The sequence below is a fragment of the Gossypium arboreum genome, chromosome 3, assembly GCF_025698485.1.
Source record: "Gossypium arboreum isolate Shixiya-1 chromosome 3, ASM2569848v2, whole genome shotgun sequence".
Taxonomy (NCBI): Eukaryota; Viridiplantae; Streptophyta; class Magnoliopsida; order Malvales; family Malvaceae; genus Gossypium; species Gossypium arboreum.
In genome coordinates this window covers 131,153,154-131,174,463 of record NC_069072.1, presented here as the reverse complement: position 1 = coordinate 131,174,463, position 21,310 = coordinate 131,153,154, and the positions used below count along the sequence as shown (strand labels likewise).

The 21,310-nt window shown below is 32.6% G+C and overlaps 3 protein-coding genes and 1 long non-coding RNA gene across 5 annotated transcripts; 3 read left to right on the top strand and 1 right to left on the bottom strand.

The window, feature by feature from the left end:
* Nucleotides 1–493: 493 nt before the first annotated feature.
* Nucleotides 494–2,440, bottom strand: LOC108483654 (translationally-controlled tumor protein homolog). Its single transcript, XM_017787162.2, has 5 exons — nucleotides 2,252–2,440; nucleotides 1,413–1,486; nucleotides 1,182–1,310; nucleotides 936–1,093; nucleotides 494–853 (listed from the first exon to the last, which is right to left on the bottom strand). The coding sequence occupies exons 1-5, from the start codon at nucleotides 2,277–2,279 to the stop codon at nucleotides 736–738; spliced, it is 507 nt and encodes a 168-aa protein (XP_017642651.1). The 5' UTR covers nucleotides 2,280–2,440; the 3' UTR covers nucleotides 494–735.
* Nucleotides 2,441–5,765: 3,325 nt separating this feature from the next.
* LOC128290133 (uncharacterized) lies at nucleotides 5,766–8,084 on the top strand. The gene is made up of 3 exons (XR_008279776.1): nucleotides 5,766–5,843; nucleotides 6,327–6,412; nucleotides 7,807–8,084. It is a non-coding gene; the product is annotated as an uncharacterized LOC128290133 (long non-coding RNA).
* Nucleotides 8,085–10,742: 2,658 nt separating this feature from the next.
* Nucleotides 10,743–14,151, top strand: LOC108480886 (chaperone protein dnaJ 49). Of its 2 annotated transcripts, XR_008280250.1 has the most exons (4): nucleotides 10,743–10,943; nucleotides 11,065–12,220; nucleotides 12,388–12,586; nucleotides 13,927–14,151. XR_008280250.1 is itself a non-coding variant. In XM_017784012.2 (3 exons), exon 2 carries the CDS (start codon nucleotides 11,160–11,162, stop codon nucleotides 12,216–12,218), a length of 1,059 nt encoding a protein of 352 aa, XP_017639501.1. In that variant the 5' UTR covers nucleotides 10,743–10,943; nucleotides 11,065–11,159; the 3' UTR covers nucleotides 12,219–12,220; nucleotides 12,388–12,821. The 2 variants fall into 2 exon arrangements, 1 of the variants encoding a protein (XP_017639501.1); XM_017784012.2 differs by lacking the exon at nucleotides 13,927–14,151 and having other exon boundaries at nucleotides 12,388–12,821.
* A 533-nt stretch (nucleotides 14,152–14,684) lies between these two features.
* LOC108480269 (protein pleiotropic regulatory locus 1) lies at nucleotides 14,685–20,140 on the top strand. The gene is made up of 17 exons (XM_017783198.2): nucleotides 14,685–14,952; nucleotides 15,040–15,064; nucleotides 15,180–15,300; nucleotides 15,495–15,576; nucleotides 15,800–15,859; nucleotides 17,248–17,329; nucleotides 17,715–17,807; nucleotides 17,965–18,028; nucleotides 18,144–18,229; nucleotides 18,335–18,436; nucleotides 18,597–18,680; nucleotides 18,855–18,915; nucleotides 19,006–19,072; nucleotides 19,179–19,256; nucleotides 19,362–19,426; nucleotides 19,557–19,634; nucleotides 19,723–20,140. The coding sequence occupies exons 1-17, from the start codon at nucleotides 14,819–14,821 to the stop codon at nucleotides 19,893–19,895; spliced, it is 1,455 nt and encodes a 484-aa protein (XP_017638687.1). The 5' UTR covers nucleotides 14,685–14,818; the 3' UTR covers nucleotides 19,896–20,140.
* Nucleotides 20,141–21,310: the final 1,170 nt, after the last annotated feature.

Sequence of the window (21,310 nt, the reverse complement as noted above, 5' to 3'; positions counted from 1 at the left end):
AATCAGTATTATTTAAGATTTTGTGAAAAGCCTGAACTGAAGGGAAATTTCACAAAACTAACAAACGTAACACATAACACAATAAGATTCTAACAATGGTTGAAGTGATAATGGAATAAACCATTTAAGATTGCCTTTTATTTCATGCACCAACGTTGACCAATACTGAATTAAATTTTCCAACAAAGTTTGATGTTCTTAAATTCTGCTTACGTGTAAATTTCCAAGATACATTATTGGAATTGAATAAAAAATTAAATCAAATACCCCCGACAATTCTGAAAATGCACAAATTAATCCTTCTTCAAAACGATTATCATCCATTATAGTTTAGACATCAGAACACTCGAATATATATATATCACATTTAACTATGCTCATTTAAAAGTCTTATTTCGAGAGAAACAAATAACTTAATTATTTTTATAGATTTATGAATTTTACATTTAAAATAATTAAATTTTAGTCATAATATTATGTTTAACATGCCATATTTGTCCCAAAAAAGGCCTTCCAATAAAATCAAGTAGTAATAGAACAAAGAGTTAAATTATTGTTTAGCCAACCCATAAAAATAGAAACCATTCCATGATAAAACAACAAACAATTAAAACAAAAACATCAAAAACCACAAATAATTTATGTCTTTAGCAGAGTACTGAAAACAAGAGCCAAAAGCAATAATAAAAAGGACTAAATTCTTCAGCAACCACTTTTTTTTCTTTGCTTCAAACCTCAGCACTTGACCTCCTTCAATGCATATGCAAAGTACAAAAATGTTGGGTCAACAGCACCATCCTTGTAGTAAGCAAACACCAAACATCCATCATCATGCATGCTCTCTCCTACGAAACTGCGACAAAAAACCCGAGTTTTTAGTTTTACTAAAAACCAAAAAGTATTTGATAAAGTACGATAAGTGGTAGGCAACTCACAATTGAAGGTCCTTCAATTTTGAAAGCAAAAACTTGGTTGCTCCCTCAATGTTTTTCTTGAAGGACTCTTGCTTTTCCGCGTCCAGTTTTGGTGTCAAGTTCTTGATGAACTTCTTGATGAACACGACAAACTGCTTCTTGTCGAAAGGGGGTTGCTCCTGCAAGTGTGTATCGAAATATACTATTCAAGTTCTACCTCAAAAGTTGATAAGTGTGAAATAGTTTTAAAGAGTAAAACTGACTAACCTGAAGCCTGAAAGTGTCAACAATGTCGACAACCTTCACAGCTTGGTCATCAACACCTTCATCCTCATCAGCACCTTCGGCTGAAGGATTGGCACCAATGTCAACATCGACAGCTCCTTGCACAACCCACTAAAAAGCAGCAAAAAAAAAAAGGCAAACTGCATCTAGATCCCAATTCACAGTATGAAAAATCTAAAACCTTTTAAGCTAACAATTTCCCAATATACTAACCTTTCCCTCAACTTCCCACAGCATCCCATTCTCGATTTCCTTGTAGGGGAATGAGTCAGAAAGAAGCTCGTCACCTGAAATTAATCATCATAATTCATTCAACTCAACACGGCAAAGCTAACCAACACTCTTGCATCAACAAGATTCCCCTAAGTATAGCAATAAAAAATCCCTATATTTTAGGTTTAAGAAACACCAAGAACATAGTTTGTTCAACTTGCCTTGATCCTACAAAGCGGAACAAACTTGCAACAACAAGCAACTAAATTAAACCCTAAGCACAATAATCAAAGATATATGAATTTTAGCATTAAAAACAAAAACCCAGGTTACCACAATTATTAAACCGAACAGCTAAAATTTGTGGATGCTGAATCTCATAAGCTAAAAAGCCATGATTTAAAAAGTCAACTCCATTCTACAAAGGTCAACACACTTGCATCAACAAAATAAATAAACCTAAAGAAAAGCACCCATCTTTTTTAGCTTTTAAAACAGTAAGATACTAGAATTTGAAGACCCGACAGCTAAAATTAATAACTCTATGCAGAGCAATAAAAAAAGATCCGTTCTTCTTCCAGTTTTATAAACACTCAAGATCACTAAAATTTAATAGACCCAATAGCTAAAATCTGTTTTGATGTTGAGTTTTGTTAGGATCTCTACTTTTTTATCGATTGAAACTAACCCAAAAAAACCAAAACATGGATTAGTAAACACAGATCTAATAAAAACCACCAAAGCTATAAAACTAAACGAAAAGCGATACAAATCGATGAAAACACAAATCAAGATCAGAGAGAATGTTGGGTAAAAAAAAGATGCAAAAGAGTTAATACCGGAGATGAGATCCTGGTAAACCAACATGGTCTCTCTCGAAGCGAAAAGCTAAAGACTTTTTGGTTCAGAGAGATGAAGAGAGAGACGCAGGCGGCGGCGACAGAGAGCGAGAGAGAGCTAGAGAGGGGTTTGAAAAGATCGGACGAATGGTATTTATAAGCGAGGGTTTCGGTGGAGGTTTGAGCTTAAGGTTAAAGCTAAAGCGAATCTCTTGGTTTTATCTTTGTTTGGGAATGGGAACAAGTGTGTCCTTTCTTGGCATAGGGATTTTTTCGTTCTCGGCCCAAATTGTTACACTGAGTTGGTTAGATCTTGCCATTATATGGTGATATTAGAGACTAAAGTGTCACTTATCTCTCACACATTTTTATTAGGGTTGTATTCGGTTCAATTTAATTCAATTTTTTGATTTTTTCTATTTTTTTACTCAGCCTTAAATTTTATTATATTAATCACATTGCTTTGCTAGAGTTATGTTATTGGGTTTCAATGGGATAAAAATGGTAAATTTGTTAAGGATAATTAGTTTTCAAGTTTGTAGTCCTCTTCTTAAACAATGATTTCAATAGTTGAAAAAAGTGATACAATTGTTAATTTTTAGTCGGATGATTGGTGTAGATTTGGCAATCTTTAGGCTACTATCAAATGCCCCCTTATGGCTAGGAAGAGAAATTGAGCTTTATCAAAGTCTGATTTTAATGGCTAAGAAAGGGCACAAATGTTGTGTCCATTACATTGCTTAATAATTTCCTACAAGCACCCCTCTCGACAAATGAAGATGTGGTTTGTTCTTTATGCTCAAACTCCTCTATTCAGAAACATTTATACCTATTAGTGTTTATGAAGCAATTGATAGTTGAATTACACCAAACCTACTTAGGAATAATGATATTTGGATAAAAGTTTAGAAATCAAAGCTCTCACAAAAATTCAAATTCCATATGTTGAAATGCTCATAAACCATTCTCCTTTTTATGTAACCACCAAGAAACTATGAACCATATTTTGTGTGGCAGTTTTTTCATGAAAAATTGGTGGATCACTATGCGAAAGAGCAATGGCCAAAGCATTTATGTCATGGTTCACGTCTACCAACAACAAGGATCTCATCCAACTTCTCGTTTCTCAATCCTATATTTTTTAAGATAGAAAAACTATTGAGTTGTGATTTTCCTGATTAAGAACTTTTTTTTCACTAGTTAGCTTTTCATTAACTTTACGTACCAGATTCCATTTGTCTAGCATGGCCTTGTGTATCTCTGTAAAGTCTTTTGTTGATTCTGAATAATTGTCACTGCTAGTTTTTTAATAAATTGCAACTAGTGTCTGCAACTAGTGTTTGCAACTAGGAAGTAAAAGTAACGTGGTTGTTGATATTATCTTTTTCATCAATGACTCCACTTTTTGAATCATTCAATGTAACTTTAGAAGACTTTGACCTCTTAATAGTGTTGGCACATTTAGTCGTGGTATGTCCATAACATTTGCATTCATGACATTGAACTTCTTTCTTCTTGTTTCTATGTTCTACCATATCATCTTTGTTTTTAATCATGGTTGAAGATCAACCACTGTCATTATACGTCTAGATAACTTTCTTTAAATTTCTTCTAAGAAGGGCCAACTGTTCTAGCAAATCTTTAACATAAGTTTCTTTTTTTATTACAACTAGAGTAATAAGTTGCAGAGCAAGGTTGTTTTTTTGCTTTAATCTTACTCCTCTTGGACTCATCGATATTCATCTCAAAAGGTTCATAGGGATTTAATGATCTCATAAATTCTTATTGCATCAAATATTATTTTTCTCATTTATTACGGTCACCTTTATTGCAAAACGTTTAGGAAGAGATTGCAAAATACGTTTAGGAAGAGATTGCAAAATCTCTCGAACCAGCTTCACATTTAAGTACTCCTCACCAAAAGCAAAATTAGCTTGGTTAAAGATGCCATATAATTTTGCATATAAATAAAAATAAAAAGTTCTTGTTTCAATTGACAATCTCAAATTTTCAAACTTAGATGTTTAACATATGAAGTTTGGATTGTTTCACAAAAGTGGTGCCTTAATGTCCTATTTCAAGAATGATCCAAGCCTTATGAGTGGAAATGCACTTGAATATGTGCTTGAATTCTTGAGGATCTACATCGTTGAAGATAATGTTCAAGACCTTTAAGTTGTAATTAGCTACCTTGTCTTCATTTATTGACTAGGTGATTTCAGGTTTTATGATTTGAACTTTATTATTTTCTTTAGTAGGTGACTCTTAATTTGATAAAATAGCCTCCCAAGCCTTCTCATTAATAGGCTTTATAAAGCCTTTCATGTGTGCATTCCAATAGACATAATTTTAACCATCAAGCGTAAGGGGTTTTGAAATTGAGGTTCATTCCATCTCTTTAGGTAATTCAACAGTAGGATCATTATCTAACGCTTTAAGTGTCTAACTCTGATAACAACTGAAAGTTTAATGAATTTGTATTCTAGATGTATGTTAGTTGCAAATGGACTAACTTATTAACATTTATAAAATAAAACATTGACACAAAAAATTGGTTACATAGTTTGAAAATTGTACGTCTGCAGGGCATTTCTCGAATAATAATTCACTATAAATCAACTTATACACTACGTGATTAAGTCAAACTCACTCCTATACAGATGCTTGACCACTCTCCCCTCTAAGACTTCACCTTCGAAAGCTTAGTTACAAAATGAACAATAAGAATAATTTTTTTTTACAACAATTTTCACTAAAATAAGTTCCTCGCAATAAATAGAATAAGTGCTCTTAATCTCATTCCATAACTAATAACAAGTCATCTCTTAAACAAATGTATATTGGCTTGTCACTCTTTAATAAATGTGAACATATATCTCCTTGACTTTTGTTTCAAGCAGGTTTTCAATAAAGAAATAGATACAATAGATATTCCGGGAGTGTTCTTTTTAAAATTGGATCTATTTATTAAAGAGTCCTCGCTTGACTTTTGTAACGGCCCAAATTTTAGTGATATCGGAACAGTGATTTGAGATCACTAAATCCGACAAGTATGTTTGAAAATTTAATAAATTAATAATTATGAGTCAAGTGTGAATTTAGAAGAATGTTGAATTAGTGAATTTTGTGTTAAAAAAAAAGAGAGAAAAGAATTTAATAAGTAAATTGGGTCTAAAACGAGGTATCAAGACCTCGAATGCATAATTTGAGCCATAAATATTTTTAAAAATATTTATGGAGTGTAAATAAGTTAGTATTAAAGTTTCATTAGAAAATTTTAATGTTTGGATAGTCAATTAATTAAAAATGACTAAATTGAAAAAGGTACAAAACTTGATAAAACGATTAAATAGCTCAAGTGTTAAATGAGGGAGGACTTAAAAGGAAAATTAGGCAAAAGGGAAAGGATGAGGCGGCATAAGCAAGAAAAAAAAATCTGGAATCAGGTGAGCTAAGGGTAAAATGGTAAATTTTACAAAATTAAACAAATAAATTGAAATTGAAAGAGATTTCTAAGCCATTCTTCTCATAATTTCAGCCAGACAGCCATGGGAGAGAGCTTTTAAGCTGGTTTTGCACAATTTCACTGCATGTGAGTTTATTTCTTGCCCTTTTCTTATATTTTTTGTATTTTTAAGACTTTTGTAATTAGGTCCAATCATCTAATTCATTAGTTTTTGATTTGGTGGGTGAAATTGGAAGTTACCCTGGCTGAGTAAGGGCAGTATATGATGAATTATTATGAAATTTAAGTTCTAATTTCATATTAAGGTTGTTTTATTAAGTCATTTTGATAGAAAATGGTATTTAGGACCTAATTGTGAAAAAGTTGTGAATTAGATGTTGATGTTGAAATTCAGAATATCAAAGGTTGTGAATTAGTTTATAATGATAAAATAAAAGTGTTAATTGAGAAAAAAATTAGTTCAATTGATGGATGAATTGAGCAGGGACTAAATTGTAAGAACTGTAAATTTTAGGGTAAAAGTGCAATTTTGAAATTTGAACAGCATAAATTATGAAGTGAAATAGAAATAAAATAAATGCTAATGAGTAGAAATAATTTATATTATAGATCAAGAGAAACGAGATTCAAGTCGTGATCGAGGGAAAAATAAAGTTTACGAGGAATAGGCTCGATTGCTAATATTTTATATCGAGGTAAGTTCATATGATTTTAATAATGCAATGTGTAATTTAATGTTTTGAAATGAAAATTTCATGAATGATATAGTATATTATTGCATATAAAATGTCATTAAACTGTGATAATTGTAAAATGATATTTGAATAAAAGTACAAATTAAATGGAACAACGGACTTGAGTACTTTCATTCAATGGCTAAGACAATTAACGGAAAAGACCATGGTTGGACCATGGCAGCATGTGAAATGTGATTTCAGATAAGACCATAGCTGGGCTATGGCTTGGAGAAATGTGATATGTGCTTCAGTATAAGACCATATCCGGATATGGCATCGGTGTGATATGTGCTATCTTGTATAAGACCATATCGGGATATGGCATCGATGTGATATGTGATTCGTAAGACCATGGCTGGGCTATGGCCTCGGTATGTGATATGTGACTATGTGCAAGACCATAGTTTTACTATGGCATTGTGATAATGAGGTACTCAATTTCATAATCGTTCCCTAATTTGATTATGAACGAAAATGTAAAATGGCCCGAAAAGATTAAGAATTGGTGAATACTATGAAAATGACACGATTTGGAATAAGTTCTTGATACTTGATGACATTGAGATTATAGATCTATGCTTATGAAGCATAATTATGTGTTCTTACCATGATGGATGAAATGATATTGTATGGATTTAGTGAATAATAGTGGTGAATAGATAAATATGGCCTTGGCAGTTTTGGGTTACTGCAGTAGTGTATCTTTTGAAATTCACCATAAATTATGGAAATTGAGTTAAGGGCTGAATAAAATATGAGATTAAAGCCTGATGAGTCCAGTTTCATATAGAGGAAACGGTGCATGCAATTGGATTTTATGTTATAAGATATTTAAATTGTTGTGAGACAGAGTTTGAATGACTTCGAGATCCCCTGTTTTGATTTTAGAAAATCATTAGAAATTGTAAAAAAATAATTATGAGTTTTAATTTATATATTTAAAATCCTTATCGAGTCTATTTTCAAGAGGGATAGACGGGAACATCATCCAAGTCCCGAATTATGAGATAAATAATTTTTAGTGAAGAGAGATCAGAACTGTTGGACAGCGAAACAGGGGAAACTTTAATGAATAAACTGTACTAAATGGCTAAACCAAAAATTCTGGAAATTTTATGGGAGAAAGGTATATGAATCTAGTTTCAAGGAAAATTAACGGAACTTAATTTTGAGTTTCGTAGCTCCAGAAATAAATTATTTAGTAAATGTATCTCGATAAAACAGTTTAAGCTGAGTATGTATAATTGTACAATTGTGGTGTTTTATCTTAAAAGCATGTTGGTAATTGCTTATTAATTTCATATGGACTTACTAAGCATTTATGCTTACTCCCTCCTTTTCATTCCTTGCAGTTTTGACAAGCCAGCTCGGAAATCGGGAACGGTCGGAGGCCCACTCACACTATCCGTATACCATCTTGGCATAATGGCTTGTATATTTTGAGTATGGCATGTATATCATTATAATCATTTTGTATATATGGTCTTATGATATGGATATTGAGTGGTATAGAAATGCTTGGTAATGATTAGCCATTGGAATGGCTAATCATGATCATATTTGGTGTTATGTATGCTAAATTGCTAGCTAATCCATGGAAACCATGAAATAGACAAAATTTACCATAAAACAGATTCAGATGTGAGTTTGAAAAATCATTAAAAATAGTAGAGATATAATTAGATGATGAATAAAATATGGAATTGAAGAATTATTAGTCTATTTTCATATGGATGGAACAAAACAGGTATATGAGTTATATTTTATGAGAATTTTAAATTTTTGTGAAACAGGGCCAGAGCGATTTCTGGATCCCCTGTTCTGACTTTGGAAATTCACCATAAATTGTACAAAGATAATTAGAAGTTATGCTTTATATGTACAGATTCCTTATTGAGTCTAGTTTTATTAGAAACAAACCGCATAGTCATTGAAACTCTGTACAGGGAGATATCTGATTCGTAATACACAGAGGTCAGAGCAGTTGAACCCTAAAATAGGGGAGACTTTAACTAATAAATTGTACTAATTGGCCTGACCAAAAATTCTAGAAAAAAATTAGTAGATAGATATATGAGTCTAGTTTAAGGAAAAATTTACGGAATTTGATTTGGAGTTTCGGAACTCGAGATATGAATTTTTAAGCAACTATGACGCAGTTGGACAGCTTGTTCGAATTTGTTTAAGTGCTCAAATAAGTTTAGTAATGCCTCGTGCTCGACTCCGGCGACGGTCTCGGGTAAGGGGACGTTACAATTTTAACTTTTTCAAAATCAATATCTCTTTAAATAAAGTAAATAAATCACACTTGGACTCTTGAAAACTTTTCTTACTTTATTTAATCTTTTCTCCAATTATAATCTCAAAATTTACTACTCGAAAACCTTAAAAAGATGTAAGTAAATAATCTAAGATATGTAAGTCAAATCCTTAAAAAGATGCAATTGGCCCTGCATCTAGGATGTGCAACTGCCATTAATAGTTAGTATATGAGTTCATGTACGAGATTGAATATACTTGAGTCTTTTAATGTTGAGGGTGCCTTAGAGTCTTAGGTTACATGTGTGAAGGCTTAATCGTTCATTACTCGTGATTGGTTGAAACCGGTTTCCTTCATTTAGCAAGGCTACTCGTACAATTCATTTGTTGATCCTGCTCCTTGATCTTTGGAAGATACTATTGCTAACTCTTAATTAGGACTTGTTAGCCATCCATCACGTGATAACCATCTGTTATAAGGCTTTCCCTTCTCAAGCCAACTATTTTGGCTTGAGCTTAATGGTTTGTTCTCTTGATTTTAATTTATATAAGCATAAAAAAATAAATTATATAAAATGTGTATTATTAATATAAAAATAATTTTAAATATTTTAGGGTTAATGTGTAAAATTGTTACCATATTTTAGGTGAAAGCTGAAATTTGTCATTACACTTTATTTCGATTGATATTTTCAATTGTACTTTTGAATTATGTCTCTTTATTTTGTTTGATTGAATTTTGTCATAAATTTTAATTTTTTATTGAATTTTATTCTTCAATTTTAATTTAAAATAAGTTGAAGACAAATTTAATAAAAATTAATACTTAAAACAATAAATTAATGTAATATCAACAATTGATAAAAATATTACTTATAAAAAGTAATCTTAATTTTTATTTTTCAAGTCTTTATTTTATTAAATAAAATGATATTTTAATTTTTTTATTTTATAAATTAATTTATAATATTTTTCTTGTTAAATTTTATTTTCAAATCATCAAAATCAATATTAAGTGATAAATTTTAATTAAAATTAAAATTAGTGACAAATTTTAATTTGAACAATCTCATTATAAGTTCTGATTATATTTGCTCTTTTTGGTACAATGTCTAAAACTACCTATAGTCCCTCTTCAACCTATAAATAAGAGGCTAATGCGATTTAGCGCACTCGAACCCATTCCAGTCGATGCTAAAACTCAATTGACAATTAGTGGCAAAATTTAGTAAAACTCAAATTTCGATAGTAAAATTCAATAACATAAAAGTTGTGTGGCAAATTTAACTATACTCTCAAAATATAATGGCAAATATTAATCAAAATAAAGTATAGTGGAAAATTTACATTTTAATCCCACATTTGATCATTTTTAAACAATAAAATGAATTAAAAAGGTGAAAGGGTAAATTACACCCACAGTCACTAAACTATTAGTAAATTTACATTTTGGTCACTCAACTTCAAAAGATTACAAAATTGTCACTGAACTATTTGAAAGTTTTTCATTTTAAGTTGCTAGATTATTCAAAAGTCTTTATTTATCTCATTAGGATGTTAAGTTTCTTTTTAAAAAAAAGCCCGGGTAGTGAGCTCCAAGCAATGATTCGACGACTGGTATGGTGGATTAGTACCCATTGACGAGTAGAAAACCATATATTATATCTAAGTTGATATGATGATTAGGGTTAGAGATCAAAGAAAAAAGTTGTTTAGATTTTGGTTTGTAGATTCGTAACTTTCAAAGTTATTTTATGAAAAAAAAACAAAAACCAAACTATAGAAGAGATCAAGAAGGGGAGGTTTCAATTGGTGCAGGCAATGCGAACAAATAAGACCATACAACAATGATTTTAACAGCTTGGTGACTTAAATAAAAAATTTCAAATAGTTTAAAGACCATTTTGTAACCTTTTAAAAATGGATGACTAAAACATAAATTTACTAATAGTTTAGTGACATTGAACTAATTTACCCAAATTGAAAATGTTTTGTGCTGCAGGCTGCAGCCCAACACCTCCATGAGATGGACAAGAAATGAAAAAAAAAAAAAAACAAAACAAAAAGAGTAAGCAGCTTAGATCTTCTACTTGATACCTCGTCATTGAAAATGACGTGGCGCATTTTCATTCGATTTCCATAAACTATAAATTTCAAAACACGGGTCATTTATATGATTCAGTTGAATTCTACTTCTCTTTTCTCTCTTGGACTTCGAATTTTCGATCTGGTAAGTTTCCTCAAATCTCTCTTTAATTTATCTTCAATTTTAAAATTAAATTTTCTGCTTAATACGAAACATTTTGTCTGAATATTTTCAATTCCATAATCTGTATTTCCTTTTGATTTAGGTGTTCTATTTTGGAATTTTTGTTTCAATTTAAGCTTGTGGAATTTCGTTGGGAGAAAACAAAAATTAGGGTTTGAGGACTATAGAAATTTGGTTATGGATAGTAATAAAGATGAGGCTTTAAGATGTGTTCGCATTGCTGAAGAAGCAATTGCTTCTGGTAACAAACAGCGTGGGCTCAAATTCATTAAAATCGCTCAACGCCTGAATCATACTTTATCTGTTGATGAACTCTTGGATGCTTGTAAAAATCTCGATTCTGGGACGACCCCGGTTTCGCCTGTTGGTGAAAAGCGTGTTTTAAGTGATGAGAATAAAGGCGGTTCAACTAAATTGGATGAGGGTTTTGATGGTGACAGAAGTTATACAGAGGAACATGTTCAGCTGATTAGGCAGATTAAGAGAAACAAGGATTATTATTCAATTCTTGGTGTGGAAAAGACTTGTTCGGTTGATGAGATTAGGAAAGCATATAAGAAGTTGTCTTTGAAAGTTCATCCAGATAAGAATAAGGCTCCGGGTTCTGAGGAAGCATTTAAGACTGTGTGCAAGGCGTTTAAGTGTTTAAGCGATGATAATTCGAGGAGGCAGTATGATCAAGTTGGTTTGGTTGATCAATTTGAGTACAATCAGAGGCATAATGTGAGACAGAGACGGAGAAGATATGAGCATGATTTGTTTGATGATGATTTCGATCCTGATGAGATATTTAGGTCATTTTTTGGTCAAGGGGATATGTTTAGGGCATCTCAAGTTTACAGGACTAGAGGAATGGGTGGTCATCAGAGGGAGGAGCATCATAGAGGAGGAGGATCTAGTTTCTTGATTCTTCTCCAAATGTTGCCAATTTTGTTGATTTTCTTGCTTGCTTTTCTGCCCACTTCCGAGCCTGAGTACTCATTATTTAGGAATTACTCCTATCAGATTCCTAAGACAACTGAGAAATTTGGGGTGGAATTTTTTGTCAAATCATCAACGTTTGATGTGAACTTTCCCCAGGGAAGTGCTGCTAGAGCCAATGTCGAGGATACTGTGATTAAGGATTACAAACATATGCTATGGCGCTATTGCCATGTGGAACGCCATAAACGCCGTTGGAATAAGAATTTGCCAACTCCACACTGTAACAAACTACAAAATCTTGGACTCGCATGAAGGTAATTTTAACTACAAAATTGTGTCTCTCATATGGTCATATCTTTATTCTGTAGTGGGTTTTAAACCATGTCTTGCTGTTTATTTATATGATTGTTCTTGAATATGATGTTACCAATGCCCAGTTTGAATGTTAAATAATGTACCTTGGGTTTTTCTGATCTAATAGGGTATGATTAGATTCTGCCAAAGCATCAGGAAGATGGTATATTGATCAACAAGGAACCCACACGATATTGTCAAGTCCAAGGGCGTTCTTTTGCCATAGTCGATCATCTGCTAAGATGGTTCTGGACTGATTTGCAATGTATTCCGAGGTGCTAATGAGACTTCGGTGGACACCTCCAAGCGATAATGCCTCTCTTTTGGTAATGTGATGAAAATTCTACAGTCTGCTGTTGGTACCTAGTATGATCATTGTGTCAATAGAAGGATAGTTAGCATAATAACATAATTCAAACAAGTAATGGTCTTCGAGTTTGGTTCTTTTTGTTGTTTCGTTCTGATTGATTTCTGGGGATGTCATTGTCAGTTTGTCTACACTTCTTTGTTGAGATCCGTAACTTGGATTAATCCATATAATCACATTAGCATTATTCATAATTTATTGCTCTATCCTTCACTTTGCTTGGTTTGAGTTGTGGAAACTTTGTTACTTATTGCTGCTCTTGGTGAAGACTTTAGGATGACACCAATCTATGCCATTGCTTTGCCCCATGGATGTGGCATTAAACATCAATTTACAACCTCCATTTTTAGTTCACTATAATCTGATCCCTCCATTTCTTGTATCATAGGGCTTTTAATCTTTGTAGCATTTCTTCTGTAGTTGAGCAAAATGAAAACTCGGGTTAGCAATTGACAAATAGGGTTGACCATTGATAATGGAGGCAGACTTGTTGGGGGTTATTTATTTGAACTAGCATTGGATATTTGGATTTTTCCTTAAAAGATGATCATATGCCATAGTCATTTGGCATCTGATACGAATATTTGAGCAACATAAACAAGACCAACAACCGACGTAGAAGTCTCTGGAGATTTAGCAAGTATTTTGAGTATCATGAAACATTGTAATCAATCTTTAATCATATACTAACTCCGATATACCTAAGGAGGGTGACAAGAAAGGAGTTTTGTTTTCGTCTGGGTTGCAAAGCTATGTAGATTCCGGGTGAGAGTTGAATACACATCCGGGCGTAGATTTACTTTTTATAAAGCTTTTTATGTATTTGGAGTATCAAATCTTTATGATTTCATATGTTGTGGATATGCTAAATATTCGAACTCAAAACAAATGCCAGAGTGAACAATGAAGGCTGCAAAACTAAAAGCAGAAGGAATCATGAATTAAGCATTAAAATTATTAATCAATCACCCGCCAAGCGTGCTCGTGTGATGGTCTGAGAGTTGGACCGACCGTGCTCAAGTCTTCCAACTGTGCGTAAGAGCTTGAGTCTCGGAGCATGACACTCGCACGTTGTAAAGATGCAACGGTTCTTTCTGAGCCACTCTTCAAAATGATAACCATGATTGTGAGGGTCATTCTGAATGTAACCACACATTTTCATCACAGCAAATTGAGTCCATAAGCACATGTTGGTATCATGTTTAGTTATCACGGTTTCATGCATAATAAATTGTCACAATCGGATGAAAGAAAATCTGAAGTTCCAAAATAACAATCATAATATTGTGTTTATTGCAGTGAAGTTTATCCCTGAAAGGCAAGCAAAAAGTACCCAATAGATTCTTCTCATGATCCAAGCAACTCTTTAGCACTTGATGGCACCCATTGTTGTCCTCTTAAAGCAACATTTGAAAAAGGAAGTTCCGAATCATATTTCTTTCGCAACTAAGGGGTTAGGGATAAGAGAAGAGAATGGAAAACGAAAAGAAAATAAATTATTATTTTTAATTTTTTAAATATATAATATAGATTATTTTTATATATTATATTATTATTTTAAACACAATATTTATTTTAGACAAGAAGGAAAAAAGTTGGTTAATTGACTTACAATTCAACCTTAAATTCCTTCGATTAGATCAATTAAAACCAAGATTATTGGAGGTTGGGCGGTTTAAATAGATTATATATGAAAAATTGATCCAAAGAAATCGATTAGACCTATTTATTTCCACTATTATTTAAAGTATTTTTCACATAGGGTTAATATTTGATACTCTGATAGTGTATTTTTTTTATTCGCGGTCTTAAAAAATTATCAAGATTCTCTTGATTTTTTAATTTAAAAGTTTCAGTTCAATCATTAATATTGTTAGTATTTTTCGCCAAAGTTTGCCAACTAGACATATTAATTAGATTATCTTCACATGACATTGACAAAAAAAAAAAACCTTTTGATATTGTGATTGAATTAGAATTTTTAACTTTTAAATTACAGGACTAAATCTCAAATTATGGATAATTACAGGGACTAAAAGCACATATTAACCTTTTTTTATTGTGTTCGAAATTGTATTAGAAACCTTCTTTCTTCTCCACCTTTCTCTCTCAATAATAAAAGGAAGGGTTTAAGCTTTTCCAGTTTAGCTTGAATCAACCAAAACTCCCAAATCTTGGAAATTGGGAGAAGATGGCAGCACCAACGCTGGAGATGGAGCCAGTTGAGCCACAGTCATTGAAGAAGCTCAGCCTTAAATCCCTAAAGCGCGCTCTCGATCTCTTTAGCCCTATCCATGGCCAATTCGCTGCTCCTGACCCCGAAAGGTATTTGCAAATCTTCATTTATTTACTTAAATCCCGTTAAGCCCTGCTTGAAAACTAAAGTCTTTTCCTTTTTTTGGTTGAGTGTAGCAAAAAAATTCGCATGAGCCACAAGGTTAGTTCGATTTGTTTCAACTTTAGGTTTTTATTGTTTGTAGTATTGTAGAATGGGGATTGTTTATTGAATTATATGTGGATGATTGACTTTTATTATTATTTAAATTTGTAAGATAAATGTTGAGTATTGTGGGATTAAAACCGCCTCGGGTCAGACTTCAAGGCAATCTAATTCCGGTGCAGCTGATACCGGGAATCAAGGTTCTGTGCCATCGAATGCCCTTGCTCTTGCTGGTAATTTTCTTATTTGATTGAAACGAATGAAGGGTTTTAGCTTTATACTTTGTTCAATTAAAGTTTCTTGGTTTGTATTTAGTAGCTTGCTGCTATACCGTGGTTTTGGCTTGTATTTCCTTATTTCTGTTTTAGTAGCTTGTTGCTAGTTGCCTATTTTGGGACTTTCGTAACCGTAGCTGTAAATGGAGCAGGTCCAGCTGATTCTAGGGATTCACAGAAGGGAGGAGCTCAAAATGCTTTAGTTGTTGGTCCATCTTTGCAACCAAAGGGACAGTAAGTTCTCTTGTTCTAAATTTTTTATATGCTGATTCTGATATCTTCTTCCCCAATGAAACAATGGATTTGGTTTTTGATTTTAATGTTAAACAGGATCGATTATAGATGTATAGGCTGGCACATACTAGTTCTTTTGGAATCTGTTATTTAGAAGAAACTGTGTTGACAACTCATTTGACTAATTTTTTTATTTTTTTTTACTTTCTTTTTTCTTTCCCAGAAATGGTACTTCAGGCAAGAGCAGTGCCATTACTTCTGCTTCTGCACCCTTTTCTGAAAGGTTTTCTCATTCTCTCCCTATTATGTGTCTTCTGGCTCATTGATGATTTTAGAAGTTGTGCTGTTGAATTGCAATTAAACTCGGTCCAGTCTTTTACTGAAAGGATAGAGCCGATCCTATTGTCTATATTTCGGACAGATATATTCTTATCTAGATGTACAAGATCTTAAATACAAAAATAAAAGACTAAACACAACTGAAATATTTTCCTGGGTGCATATTTAATCCTATGTATGAATCATTAGGATTGCTGTATTCTTTTCTATCCTGTATCCCATGGTGTCAGATAATGGATTGATCCAAGCATTACAGCTTCTTCTGCTCTTCCTATATGTTGTCCTTTTGGTTCCGTGTTGGAATAGAAACTTTCTGTATTATGTTAGTAGATGAGGTTTTACGAAAAAGGTTCTTGATAGGAGGATAGGAGAAAGGTTTCTTTCTTCAATTTTTTCATTGCAAATTTTACACAACATGGGGAACTCACTATTTCTAATTGAAAAGAAAAAAGAGTTCTATTATATATAATGAATTGCTACTCTGGGTTCTCACAAAAGAGAATTGTTTCTTGCAATATTCAATCATTGTTTGTTAACAACATTAGTGATTGTATCTAGTATGCCTATTCTAATAGGAAATAAAATATTCAATTGATTTTATGTATTGTACTTTCATGTAAATATAGCTAGAAAGCTCTGTGGAAAAATCCTGGTTCAATTTAATATTGTCTAAGGGAGAATTAGAATATAGATGTGAGCTAAGTAAATCAAAGAATAGCCTTCGTCCTGTTGAAAATACTAGTGTAAATGAAGACCCAGCTAGAAATGGTACGGATAAAAACATTCGTGATTGTAGTGACAGATCTAGTTATTACAGTAAGGGTGATAGTTTAGATGGCGTCAAAGACATTTAGAATTTCAGTTTTGATGACACCTTTTTAGTTAGGGATAGTAATCAGGATAGTTATTCCATATATTTTGATAGTGAAAACAAAAATTTTGAGATTAACTATGATCATTCTTTTTTGAGTAAACTGTAATGTGATTTTTAAAGCACCATTCTTATTCTTCTCCATGGTGGTCTCCTTTCTTTTCTTTTCTTTTTAGTTGCTTACCTGCTCTAATATGTGAAAAATCCTCTCATGCAATTAGACCTATCATTTGTTGTATCTTGCACTTACCTTTGTTTAGGCATGCGACAAGCTTTGTAGGTGGATGTGCACAAATGTGTTGTGACTTGCATATAGAAGTATTTATTTGGTTATATGATCTATAAGTGGATTGCAAATTGGTGAAACCATTTAAGTTATATTCTGTTGTGGCATGCCACTCATATCCTGCAAATTGAGGGCATTTAGAGATCGTAGATTTATGGTTTCCTTCATATCACAGGCTGACAACCTCTGCTATAATAGAAAGGATCCCAAGCAAATGGCCACGTCCCGTGTGGCATCGTCCATGGAAGAACTACAGGGTGAGAATCTCTTTCTATTTGTCATGGTGGTTGATAGAAATGTCAGGGGAGTTTGTTGTTGATTTTACGGGCATGTGCAATGACATAGAAATGGTCTTCTCTTTTATTTCCCTTTGTGGGCACAGGCACACACTAGCACTTTTGGACTCTTTCCCTCTTTTCTATTGGGTTACTTTCTTGTCTATTGTGCTGATTGTATGTCTTAGTCTAGTCTTATGATAAACATGTTTATATGACTAAAGCTACTAGAGTTAACATTCAGTAATTTCACTTTTGTATAATGCCAGTCGATTTCCTTAGTTATTTCCTGTTGAACATCTTTAATGGCTGCTTCTTTGTCGTCCAGTTCATGTAGATTACTTGACATGTTTAAATGGTAATGCAGGTCATCAGTGGACATTTGGGATGGGTGAGATCAGTAGCCTTTGATCCTAGTAACAACTGGTTTTGTACTGGTTCTGCTGACCGTACGATCAAGGTATATAACTGTGTGATTGGAAGTTATCCATTCTCTCTCTCTCTTTTTTTCCCCTCTGCTGGTATGCGAGTCTATAAAATGGATATTTATTTGAAAATTGAGTCATTACTTTTTGAAAATGACTTGTCTTTTTGTCGTCTTAATTTTGGCATGCTAGATATGGGATGTAGCAAGTGGAAGGCTAAAGCTCACACTGACTGGACACATTGAACAGATACGAGGTTTGTTTTGAGAAATTTTCTAAGGTGTGAATAGTTTTTACTGGTTAACCATGCTGTGGATGATGATTATCAATCAGGGATTCAAAATAATTTGATATTTATGTTTTATTCACAGGCCTCGCTGTCAGTAGCAAACACACATATATGTTCTCTGCTGGTGATGATAAGCAAGTTAAATGCTGGGACCTTGAACAGAATAAGGTCAGAACTGCATAGACTTGCTGCTTTGGACAAATAAGAACTTCAGAAGAATTTTTTATCCCTTGAAATCGTTCTTGTTATTGAAACTCATAAATTGCTGTATAGGTTATCCGGTCCTATCATGGTCACCTAAGTGGTGTTTATTGCTTGGCTCTTCATCCTACAATTGACATTTTGCTAACTGGGGGACGTGATTCTGTCTGTCGGGTAAGAAAATCTTCAACACAGAAACTCATAAATTGTTTTTAGTAATACAAGTTGATTTTAGCTGCTTATGTAATTATGTTTTTTTTCTTTATGGTTTTACTTTTTATGGATTGTAGAGTCATGCAATCGATTTTATATCTGATAAAATCACAAATTTCAGGTATGGGATATTCGCACCAAGATGCAAATTTTTGCACTGTCTGGGCATGATAATACTGTTTGCTCAGTTTTTACTCGACCAACGGTACGAAGATCTTTTTCTTTCCTTCGCAATTCTTCAAATGGGAAATTGTTAAATTTCTGCCTTACATGTTTGCAGAAATTGAATTTCAAGTTTCTTTTATTCAACTTTGTTAAATATTTGTGTTTTGGGTTGATAGATTATATTTTAATGGAATTTATATATCTCATGTTACAGGATCCGCAAATTGTTACTGGTTCTCATGATACAACCATAAAATTCTGGGACCTTAGATACGGTAAACTGAACTTCTGTGACAATTTCTTTCTGGTTTCTATATTTCTCATCTTTTGTTCCATTTATTACAAATTACTCGTTCAATGTCCAGGAAAAACGATGTCAACTCTAACACACCATAAGAAGTCCGTGCGAGCAATGGCACCACATCCTAAAGAGTATGTACCGCTACATCCTATTTATTAATTAATGTGAAACGGAGCTATGGCTGAATTTTATGTTGCTATTCTATGGTCTTAAAATGTTTCTCGAATTTCGTCTTAGGCATTCTTTTGCATCTGCATCAGCTGACAACATTAAGAAATTCAGTCTTCCAAAGGGAGAATTCTTGCACAATATGCTGTAAGTGAAAAGCCGCTTTTACTTACGTGCTGGAATTCTAGACGCTTGCTTGTATGTATTTATAATGAACTAACATAGCATCATTTGTTTGTGTTGCTGGAGCAGCTCTCAGCAGAAGACTATAATTAACACCATGGCCGTCAATGAGGATGGTGTAATGGCTACCGGAGGTGCTTATAATTTTTGTTTTCATTTCGAAATAATTCTGACATTCTGAACTTTATCGTGTACATGCCTCTTTGTTAGCCTGGAAAAAGGCTTCTAACCTAATCATTTACCGATATGAATCCTTCATTGAAGGTGACAACGGGAGTTTGTGGTTTTGGGATTGGAGGAGTGGTCACAATTTCCAGCAAGCTCAGACGATCGTACAACCTGGTATGTTTTTCCGGTTTCTTTTTGCACTAGTTCTTGTCGATTGTCGGAAAGGAAGGATGATTAACACAAAGGGTTGCTTTTACTACAGGCTCGTTGGATAGTGAAGCCGGCATCTACGCTCTCTCGTATGATGTAACCGGTACAAGATTGATTTCCTGTGAAGCAGACAAGACCATTAAAATGTGGAAAGAAGATGAAACCGCAACCGAACAAACTCATCCTCTTAACTTCAAACCACCCAAGGATATCCGCCGGTTCTAGCTGCGCACCTCGGTTTGTCCGGTTTTGGTGACTCGATCTTCAGCTTTATTACAATGTATTTTGAGATAATGTAAGATTAGAACTAGTTTTTGGTTAATTATGATAAATCTTTGCTTCAGAGATAAAACAATTTTTGTTGATTCCTAGATAAAGCACCTGATAAATGATACATTTCAGTGACCCTATTTTGATGTTCGTACTAAGATTATTATTATATTCTAAAGCCATTGCTGGCGGTCCAAGAATGTTGAAGTTTCATCTCAAAGTCAACTTACACAAATTTTTCAAATTTTTGATCTTAACATAAAAATGTTTGATTTATTTTAATTGAAAATTTATTAGGTATAAATTTGGAGTGTTCAATCCAAAAATTGGATTAGTTTGGAGGTTAAATTGTGAGTAAAGCTGTTTTATAATTGTAATTTGGAGGTTAAATTGTGAGTAAAGCTGTTTTATAATTGTAAGTGTTCGGTGAAATGGTAAGGTAAAATTGTATAAATTTATCTTCTTAAAATTTGAATTTATTCTTTTAAATTGTGATATTGTAATTAAATTTTTAAATAAGCTTTTAGGAGCATTTGGTTTGTATTCGTAATATGACATTCTGTAATAAGATTACAGTATTTGGATTTCATCCAATACTATAGTAATTTTGTCATCCCGTAATTTTACATTATGGTTATTTTGTAATATAGGTGTAATCTCATTACAACCCGCTCCTTAGGTAATGTTAAATTTTGGAACAATTTGTTATTTATTTTATTATTCTAATCAATTTAGGTTTTTCCTTAAATAAAGTTTAAAACTAATTGAAAACAAAAAAAATGTATTTTCTTAATAATAAACTAGTAGATGTCATACATTACAATTATAATGACTATATATTTTAATAATTTAATTATGGTTATAACTACAATTATATGGTTGGTGTTGCAATCACTTTTCATGAATTATTATAATTATGATTTATAAATTTATTTTAACACAATATATTTACTTATTAATATATAAGTTGTAATACAAAGTAAGATTTGTAATAATTTATCATAATTTTATGGAAATTGAGACTAAAAAATATTAAAAGAACTAAACTTGTTAAAAAAAATTCTATAACGAGGACAACAGAGTAAAATGTGATTTTAGGGAATCTCACATCCCTCCAACCAAATAACTAAACAATGTAATCTCATATTTTATTCGTAATCTTACATTCTCGTAATCTTATTACAGAATGTAATCTAATATTAGATGAACCAAACGCCCCCTTGATGGAATTAAATTAAATTTTTTGGATGAATTTGCATAATCGAAAAAGTAAACTTTGAATTAGCAATTTTCAAAATAAAGGCTAAAAATAGAAATGCATTGTTGTCAGACACCAATTGTAATAATTTTCATTTTTTTCACAAATGAAA